This window comes from Seriola aureovittata, chromosome 1, assembly GCF_021018895.1.
Source record: "Seriola aureovittata isolate HTS-2021-v1 ecotype China chromosome 1, ASM2101889v1, whole genome shotgun sequence".
Taxonomy (NCBI): Eukaryota; Metazoa; Chordata; class Actinopteri; order Carangiformes; family Carangidae; genus Seriola; species Seriola aureovittata.
Genome location: NC_079364.1, coordinates 13,429,979 through 13,440,145, shown reverse-complemented (window position 1 = coordinate 13,440,145; position 10,167 = coordinate 13,429,979). Strand labels below are relative to the sequence as shown.

General features: G+C 39.6%; 1 protein-coding gene across 1 annotated transcript; it reads right to left on the bottom strand.

The window, feature by feature from the left end:
- Positions 1-123: 123 nt before the first annotated feature.
- On the bottom strand, positions 124-10,088 carry tmem276b (transmembrane protein 276b). Its single transcript, XM_056381446.1, has 4 exons — positions 9,379-10,088; positions 6,099-6,212; positions 4,346-4,483; positions 124-4,104 (listed from the first exon to the last, which is right to left on the bottom strand). Exons 1-4 carry the CDS (start codon positions 9,773-9,775, stop codon positions 3,857-3,859), a joined length of 897 nt encoding a protein of 298 aa, XP_056237421.1. The 5' UTR covers positions 9,776-10,088; the 3' UTR covers positions 124-3,856.
- Between the last annotated feature and the right edge of the window lie 79 nt (positions 10,089-10,167).

Here is a 10,167-nt window from a genome sequence, read left to right as displayed (position 1 = left end):
TTCTTATTCATTCATTCATTCATTCATTCATTCATTCTTATTGATTCACAGACAAGTGTGCAACTTTGGAGAGCAAACCTGCAGAATTAGGATACAAATGTAAACACTGAACGTCACAACGCATTAGTAATTACATATTTTATTTCAGTAAAATAAATTAATTAAAAATGGACACAAGTTTTTAATATATTGAAAGAAACTAGCTGTAATGAGCTCATGCAAGACTGTAATGTCTTTTTAATCCCCACATAACATCTGCAGTGGATTGAAACAGTATAAATGACTTGTAGAAAATAATAGCTGTGCTACTGAAACAAGCGCCACTCTAAATGGTGGCGTTTTCACAGGGCATCTCTCATTGCACAGAATACATTTCTAAGTTCCTCATGAAACACAGGAAGTTGCCACTTGAGAGGGATTTTACAACAATTTCAAATACGCTGTTACACTGTGCTGACCTCATTCGTTCTCTAAAGTACATTATTTTTAATGTTTTGTAAATCTTGCTACTGTGTGCTGCTGTTCTTCTGTATTGAATCTCAATCCAATCAATGATGAAAGCTTAGTTTGAAATCGCAGAAGTTGTTATGTGTTTGTGTACTTTAAAATTCACTATCTGGGATATGGGGGGCATAAATATGTGCTTTCGGTTTTTTGCTTGTAACACGTTTTGTGCAGTGGTGGCACGTCAGTACTGGAAAAGTCCGGAAAAGGAAAATAACTTGTAAGATTTGTGTGCAGTTGTGCTAACACATTATACTTGCACCATGTACTTATACATTACAGTTTACTGCTTACAGTAATACTTAAATTACTGTGTATCAGTTTGGGTGTGAACTTAAGACTTTATAAAACCAAAACATCAAACAGCATTGCATTCTGTGAGTCATAGCATGTCAGAAAACACACTGAGCCAGTTGTCAGTGTAATGACCATACATATAAATATTTTTATATTTATGGCATGTCCTTGTTTCTGGCATAAATATTTTCACAATAAGAGCCTGGACCGACTGACCCTAAACACACAACATGGTATAAACCCAAACTCTTTGTAAAAGACACAACAGGGTGCTTATTACATGCTCTGATCATCTTTTGCTGCTGTATGTGGCCTTGCAAACATATAATGTATAACTCCACCTGCTCAGACTTCAGGTTCACAGACTTTTATGAGACCCAGCAAAGTGCAAAGATTCAACAAGACACTGAAGATACAGTTTTCAATCATGCCTCAGTTAAATTTCCTTGACTTGAGGAAAGTGGTGGCCTCATGAGGAGGTTAATGGTGATGGTGAAAGGACTGAACATCACATACAGTGTTGTCAACACACATTATAACACCTTTTTTTTTTTCTAAGAAAGTTCATTGACATAGCTGATAGATTATCCCATGACTCGAGTCCAGCAATCAGCATTTATGGGAGAGGGGGAAAAAAAAGAATATTTGCATAACAGAAAATTGTCTGCTGTTAGTTATCTTAAAATGTCATCAGGGGAATTGCTTTTCCATTTACAATGAACAAACTAAAACCCCTCCCTCAACGCTTTTCAAAAGCTTCATCTCATTTCATCTCATGAGGACACATTAGTGCACAAAACCGGTGTATTTTACTGATTTGTAGTAATGACAGAATTGGAGGTTGTGTACCACACATTAGTCCAACTGTTAATATGAAATGGCATATGGCGTTTCCCATATTACTTTATTTTCACTAATTATTATGTTTTTATATTATTTTTTCGAAAATCATCGCATCACAACTGAAACACAAAATGAGTATACAGTGTATTTGGGTTACAGCTCTTAACGTACGTCTCTGCAGTCTTAAGCCTTTCTAAATCACTATTTGTGCTTTTCTTCGATACAAGATTTGGATGAATTTGTAATCCAACAATTGAATTCCTAACTTCCCACGTTCCTATCACAAACTGCACAATATATAGTGTACTTTTTTCTTATTTTCTTTTTTTTACGTTAGTACACAATAAAATAAAATGTTTTTACTGATCAAGAGATGATACAAGTTGTGTTCCAAAGATCAATCAAACTGCAATGGATGTATTACTTCATTTTGACCTTTTGGTTTTGTTTTCAAAGTATAGCCTGTACATACTGTGCTTCGTGCTGAGGGACAGTGAGTTTTTCTGGATTACTATTTGTGCTTTTCTAATGCATTCTCAATCAAACTACTGGATCATAAAAGTACAAAGGACTGAAATATCTTGCTTTTAGTGGCGGCTGATGATTCACTCTACTGGAACATTATTGTGTCCATGTAATTTGTTTGGTTGTCATGATACATACGTCATGTGTAAACTGTATTGCACGCTGGTTTGCAAACAAACGTCATGAAACTTGCCTTAATAGACGTTACTGATTGTGCTATCTAACCCACATGTAAACAAAACAAAACAACAAATTATGTTCCATTGTTTTGTTGTATCAGTCGATTTTTAGTCAGGAAATGATTACACTTACACTTCTACCACCGTGTTACTGTATTCAGTGTAAATGAGGACTGGGAAATTTTTTTTCTTCTTCTAAAATTGCTTAACTTGCATGTATTCAGAGTGTTACACGAAACAGCTGACCATTATTAAGGGTAAACAATGGAGTTATCAAATACTTCCCCCACAGTTTGGCTTTTTGTTTTGCTCTTGTCAGGTTATGATTCAGCTGTCAGCAAACAACTGGGTCCGTCAGAGCGGTAACGGCACAGCAGCTTTAAGTCACAGCTCAGCAGTTACTGTGACTTCACGCTTTCTCCTGCTTCTCCCTTTCTTTTCATTTCGTACCACAAAATACCTTCATGTTGCTGAATACATAATGGATTCACTCTGCTAGCACAATCCTGTCACTCTCTACCTTCTGCACACTTTCAGACATCATCACCTCTATACAAACAGAAAACAAACATTCTTATTCAAAATCTACTTCACACAAACAATGATCTGGATCTACACAGAGATGCATTTGTACATATAGAATCTTAAAGAAGCATCAAACGATTTACCTTCCAATGCAATTTTACTTGTGTGTGTTTTATCGTACTGACCACACAGGTATATCCATGTTATGCTCTGCAGAGGCTGCAGACGTTCTACCCCCGGGACTCATGTTTGATATCCGTAAGTGTGCTACACTAAAGATAAGCAATGGCCAGTCATCTGACGTCTGAATGTTTTTTTTTTTTTTTTTTTTTCATTACAAACAATAACACAGCACACATCACTCGACTGAAAGAGGAATGCTGACAGGATGCCTGATATTTGTATGTTTGTTCCTTTTGGAGGATTTCTCTCATGATTCATTCAGAGTAATTGAGCATGTGTGGAAAAGCTGGTGTGTGTGGATGTATGCGTGTGTTTGTGTGTGTATGTGTGTGTATGTGTGTGTGTGTGTGTGTGTGTGTGTGTTGTGCTGTGTGGGAGTGTTTGTGGCTTTATGTATTAAAGAGAGCACCATTTTAAGACAAATTCTCTTTAGAGAAAACAGTCACCTTTAGATCAGCGTGAAGACAGCATGTCAAAAATCTGGACCAAAAAAGAATGTCTTATTTGTGCTGTGAGAGCCATGCCTCAGTCATATGTTACGTAGGTGATACTCTTGCTGTTCCTGGAGGTCCCTCTGCGAATTCTGAGATTAGGTGTGTGAAGTTTGTCGTTCCTTTGCTCCTTCCGTCACAACTCAGGCACACTTAAAACACTGAAGGGGGTTGGGGGTGGCGATTGCGATGTTGAGGGTGGTGTGAGATGGTGATCAGACAAAAACTGTTTCAGAGTTGCACATCAAGACTGGAAGGGTGGGGTTTGTGCGTTCAGTGGGTCAATCGCTTCTCGGCGCCTCGGTCCTGTCACACGGTTCCGTTCTCCTGCCTCGGCTTGTGGGTCGTTGTGCGAGCGGGTGTGCTCAGGGATGGGGCCAAGGTGCAGAGGAAGCCAGCCAGCAATGTGAGACCGAGACCCCCCCAGGCACAAAACATAGACCAGCCATAGCCATGGCTAATGTCCTCGGGGAGGCCATACATGTAGCGGGGGTAGCGGGATAACTCAAAATTGATTCCTGCCACACATGTGCACAAGGAGATGATGCAGCATGTTCCTGTGTGAGCAGAAGAGACAAGCAGTGATTTAAAACGGTTCTAGTCTGATTTCTAAATTCCTACATGTTCTTTACATCTTACTGCAGGACAGGGATTGTGTTACTGCACAGCATTGATCTACTATCTCATGGTAACCCAAAGAGGATCTCAGCTGTCACCCAATAAACACGGAAATTGAATAAAATTGGATTTTGTCTGTGTGCTTGTGTGTGGATGTGAGCATATGTGCTCTCACAGTACCTCCCATGAGAAAGAGTAGCCCAGCTACATATTGCATGAGGTCATGCTGCTGGCAGCATCCCAGCACTCCAATGATCCAGCCAAAAAGAATGATGGACACGGCCATGCCCACAAAGCCAGCCGTCATTCTTCTTAGATCTGCAAGCAGAGATGAAAACGTCACCAGGAGAACTGTGACTTACAGCTGCTGAACAATGAAACTGGTGATTACTCACCAGTATGCACAAACAAACTGAAATTAAAGCTGGAATCTACAAACTACAGCGCTGATGTTTGAGCAGCTAGTGTCACACTATCACTCTACTAGCACTTTACCACACTAAAATGTTTTTGACTGTGCAGGTAACTTGAAAATGAATATATTATTACTTTATCAGTATACAAGATGTGACACAACAGCCGAACCAAGGACCTGATGTTAGCTTTAAGAGACACTCGTATTATGCTTATTCTAGCTATGCTATACTATGATCAATTATGTCAGCGAATTGACTGAAAGCCAATAAGGTTAGCATTTAATTTCATGCATTTGTTAATTTCTAATGATCTCCCAGGAAGTTTTACAGAATGTACTATGTATTTGATTTTAATGATGGCAAAAATAGGAATGTCTTTGCAAGAAAAGCTCTAATTGAACCCAAATAAATATTCGTTCATTATTCATTTATTATTGGAAACAAAATTGTACATTTATATAGAACTGTATGTTTGCCTGTAGGCAAATTGTTCAGCTGACCTGCTTTGCACTTGTGTCAATTAACCCAAATTGCAGTTCTTTCCAGGAAAATTCATAGAAATACAGTAGGAAATAATTCTTAAATTAAGAACCCATAAAATAAAACTTTACTCTTGCTAAGCTATAATGACGGATATAATTGGATGATGATAATAGCAGCAGGAACAGCATGATGATAAGAATAAGAATATTGTATAGATATTGTTTCATGTGTAAAGCAGAACACATTGCAGCAGAGTCACAACACTGAATTTAAAACTGAAGTAAATCACAGACACACCTGCACAGAACACACCTGGAAGCATTAAGATAAAAGCACCTGTATATCATATTGAAAATCACTACTGATGCAATCCAAGGTCGAACAGCACTCTTACGCTATCTCTTTGAACAAGGATATCGAGTAAGTAATACAAGCCTCCTTTTCAGGAGAGATTTGTCTGACCTAATGTCCTCAGATAAGCCATTTCAAAGCCAATGGCTCCCTAATAGTGATGACCTGATAACCTCTGGTCATGGGTCTAGACATGGAAGAGTCTACATCAGTGATAAATTCAGGAGTGAGGGGAAGCTGTGCCTTAAAAGTGATGAGTAAAATCTTTCAAACAATTTGTTTGACTGGCTTTTGTTTGACTGACTTACAGAGGATTGATGTGAATGATGACAACACAGGGAAATCTAAACATATCTCAGAATGACTATGGTAGGGCTATGTTGGTGAATAAAGTGACCTATGAGAAACACGTACAAAGAAAATAAGATGGGACCCAAAATCCTTCCTCTTGGCTCACCAGATTTCACATTTACTCGACTAAACGGCTAAATGCAAAGGAAGCTTGTATAGAGGATGGCGGAGGCTTAAAATGTAACCATTAAGCCATTAATTTTCTCGACCTTTTCCGATATTTTCCCGTTTTTTTAATGTCTCAAACAGTCTGTTAATTGAATACATTAGACGGAGAAAGCAGAAAAATAAATGTGAATAAACAAACGACGGACAAACACTTTCATACTTACGGAGTGCATGCCACTCATCCTGTCGTATGGTCTTTGTGATGTTGATGGGTAAATTTCGTGGTAGGATGGACGAAGAGTAGTGATACTTGACTGGAGTACATCTTTGAATTATTCCTGGTAAAGAACAATGATAGAGACAATTATAACTGGAGCACAAACATCCTTAATACAAGTGGAGAGCGGTAACAGGAAAGTTAAGTATAAATGTCACTGTGAACCTTTGCCTGCCTTTGAGATTATGAAACAATATATTAATGGTAGAAAAGCTTCATATTTATTTAAAAACCTTACTGAGTTTTAACAAACTGACTTGGCCTTATTAACCTCATGTTCCCAACCACTCCTTCACTGTTATTAAGGACGGATTAGGAAACAATATGGAATATGGATTATTCCGCCAAAGGCCACATACAGAACCTTAATTGTTCTCATTTAAATTGAATGTCTTCATATTTACTTGAAGATCAGTGCAGTAAACTGTATTCCAAATTAGCTACATTTAGATTTAATAATTATTTATATCAATGCCCTAGCAGGAAAATCCCTGGTGATATTTGTAGTTATTTTTCATAATTTGGGGAAAAACTGTGATTTCTATAAACTAGTGTACAGTACTTGGTATAAATCACCAGAGCCACGGGGAAAGTTTTTCCTTTTGTATTGTCACACGGCTGTGTCAAAGCCTCAACCTCTGTCATTTCTAATCTAATGATCTAAAAAGCACCAGCATTCATATGAGGACTTCAGCTTCACATACGCACCTGCTTTACACGCAGTTACAAATTTACATATCATGTTAAGGAAACTTTAACTTTCAAAATGGTGGCTACCTGGCAAAATGTAAAGGTCTTCAAAAACCCAAAGATATTCCCCTTTATCATATGAGACAAAGAATTCATTTCCAATTCACTTTTCATCTGAGAAGCTGGAACCAGCAAATGTTTGGCATTGAAGCTTGATAGAAGATTGAAATGATTAACGAAACTTTCAGTTGACTAATCGATTAATGGACAACTCAACACATTTTCCAAAACGTATCAGCTACGGACAAACGGAAATCAACACTTGATGCTATATCTGTCCACAACGGCAGAATTTGTTCAACACAGACGCTGCTCTTTTCCTGATATCACTACTGTCACAACGCTGTGATCATCGAGGCTGTAATCATGATTAGACAGACATCAGACACCTTTACGCCCGTGCACCATCAAAGTTCACAATTTGCAGCACTTGAGAAAATAACTTTCAACAGATTATGTTCCCTGATGAGACACACTCACTTCTTAAAAATTTTGCATCATTTTGCATTTGCATTTATCTTTCATTCTGTCTGATTTTGAACACAGTTTTGTAAATTGCATCACTTGAGAGCTGTGTATCTGTTGTTTGCCTACAGGTGTAATGACAGACAGAGTTACAATAAGGAAAGTTTAAAACATCTGATCTCACTCTGTGTTTACACTTGGTTCCAAACAGGTGAACATACTGACATTTAGTCAGCAGCTGCCATAGCTCTGAAAACAAGCTTGGTCAGAGCTATTATGATGTTAAATTATTTGTGTGATTTGAATGGCATATCACTTTGACATGTGTACCATTTCATACTTGTGCAAATGCGTCTTCAGTGTAGTGAACATGGCAGTGACAAGAGTAAAGCTGGCAATTTTTGTGCTTTCTTTCACTTCCATTTTAACATTATCATTAATCTGTTTTAAACAGTTACTGGTCTGTTTATAAAACCGACTCTGGCAAACTAGTGGCCTTTATAAATAATCTGTGAAAACAGCATTAATATGTGATATCAAGTTGCTCAGATATAAAAACTAATATTTACACTAAACATAATTATCAAAAGGAATAAATGGAGTTTTAAGAATCTGACAAGGCAAAGTAGATAACAAACAGTGTTTAGGTTCTGGGGCAACTCAAACTAATAGTACTGTGAATGGATTTCATTATCATACTTGCAACTGAGGCAAATCGTAATCTGCACCTTCATTCCTGCTGCTTTGCTCTCAGCATGGTGAATGACCCAGAGGTGCATGAGTTAGTAGCAGCAAGCACTTTTAATAGCAGTTCAATTCATTTTAGTAATTTGACCACGATCAAAGTTGAGCAGTACAAGGTGTGGACATAATGTCATGCACACATGTACTGCAAAACAAAATTCCCTTTGTGAAGCTTGTAATATATACAGTATGTTTCTGCTGACACAACGTGAAAGACAGTCAGGTGTATTTTTTAGAGAGCATGTCGTCCGGTACAAACTTGTAGTTAACACCTTTCTGAGAGGTAGTGTGCTAGTGTCATAAAGTCTACCCCCGTATGACTGAGAGGTACAGTCAGCTCAACAAAAAAATTACTGTAACTATACTTTATACACATCTATTGTTCAGTGCTGTCGCTACATCCTGGTTTTTGAAAAGCAGAACTGAGAGTGTCATAGGCTACTGTGGATGGTTTTATTCCAGAGAATTAAGTCTTGTGTTATTAACTTGGCAGATTTAAAGATTTCGGTGGTTAAACTTAACAAAAAAGTGGCATTAATCATTATTTTACAGTAGATCAGGGGCTGCAGGCGCAGACAGAAACGGATTTTTAAAAACAGCAAGGTGTAGCTGACAGTTAATGCTTGGAATAGAAAACAATTATAACAATAACTCTTTTTAGGTTATACTGATGAATGAAGGTTCATCTACATGAACTCTGGCAGCTGTGATCACAACAACAATTTGCGACAACCATGTTTTCTACAGAGTGAGATTCCCCTCTCTGTGTATCTGCTGTTTTAGGACCTTGTTCTGGACCAGGTATAGCATCAATGAGTGAGGCCTGAGAGTTGAGCGTCTTATTCAGGGCTGTATGTTGTGTTGTCCCTGAGTGATTCAGCTTCTTCTGCTCTATAAAATCCCCCTGTGCCACATTAACCTTCACAAGATGTTGTTTAAATTTCCTACAGATGCAAAACGGGTTCAGAAAACAGAAGGAGCAAAAATAGACCGGCCATTATATCAGGGAGAGGGACTCAGCAGGAGGAGATCACTCAGCACCATGGACAACGAATTTCACAAATAAAGAAAAAAAAAGATTCAAGCTTAAAAAAAAACAAAAAAAAACCCCACTTTAGTTTTATTACCCTAAAATGTAAAACACAGACACGCATTATTATGAGGGGAGGACGTGGGCCTCTGGATGATCCTGTGTGTGTGTCAGGCTGGGTGTGAGCTCACCGCCGAGCATCACGGCCTGGTGCAGGCTTCAGACAGCTCGTGTTTACCTTTGTGAATAAGGTCCTCGGTCTCCAGGTCGAATCCTTCCCGGTGACACTTCCTCCAGAGTCCGGAGATGGTGGAGTTAAACTGCCGGCTGCAATGAGACTCCATGGCAGACGCTGCGGCCAGGAAGTGCCGCTTCCCCCTGATGAGAGCTCCAGCATCTGGCCCGTTACCTTTCCTCTCCAGGCTCTTTGGAGGCATCTGGAGGGGGAGGTTGTGGTTTGAAATGTAGATGTACCCCGGGTCGTTTCGCTTGTTGGCATAGTTTTTACACCTCTCTCGATGTCTCCTCGCGTCGGTCTCGTACCAATAATCGGTGCAAATCGCCATGGCGAGCAGCCCCAGCGCACAGAACGCCAAGAAAAGCCCTGTGCTGGTTAATATTTTCATAGCGGCCATCTTCCCCACTCGATGGAGAGCCCAAACAGTCGCAAGAAGGTTCCTCCGTGGCCGTGGTGGTGGTGGTGGTGGTGGTACCGCGTGAAATAAATCACGACGGCACTCACAGCCTCACGCAGTCCTGCACTAGGAGCATGATGGTGCAAGGCCAGCGTTGTCTGGACTGGATGCTGCGGTCTATTGTGGTACCCGGTGGATGCAATGTTGTTCCCACCATCTGTTATGGTACAGGAGGAGAGGGGATGGATGGCGACCAACGCTGTGAGGAGGAGGCAGGGGCAGTGATGTAGTTGCGCGCTCTCTCCTCCAGGTTGTTGTTGTTGCGGGATGGGGAGCAGACAGGAGTATGCTCTGTTATGGGGTGGGGGGTGGGGTGTGGGGGGTGGTCATTT

What these genes read in the sequence shown, in the direction of transcription:
- tmem276b (XM_056381446.1), bottom strand. Translation starts at nt 9,775, where the DNA reads ATGGCCGCTATGAAAATATTAACCAGCACAGGGCTTTTCTTGGCGTTC. An exon ending in GGATGAGTGGCATGCACTCC is followed by an intron (nt 4,484 to 6,098) that starts GTAAGTATGAAA and finishes CTCTGCTTGCAG; the next exon opens with ATCTAAGAAGAATGACGGCT. An exon ending in GCTACTCTTTCTCATGGGAG is followed by an intron (nt 4,105 to 4,345) that starts GTACTGTGAGAG and finishes CTGCTCACACAG; the next exon opens with GAACATGCTGCATCATCTCC.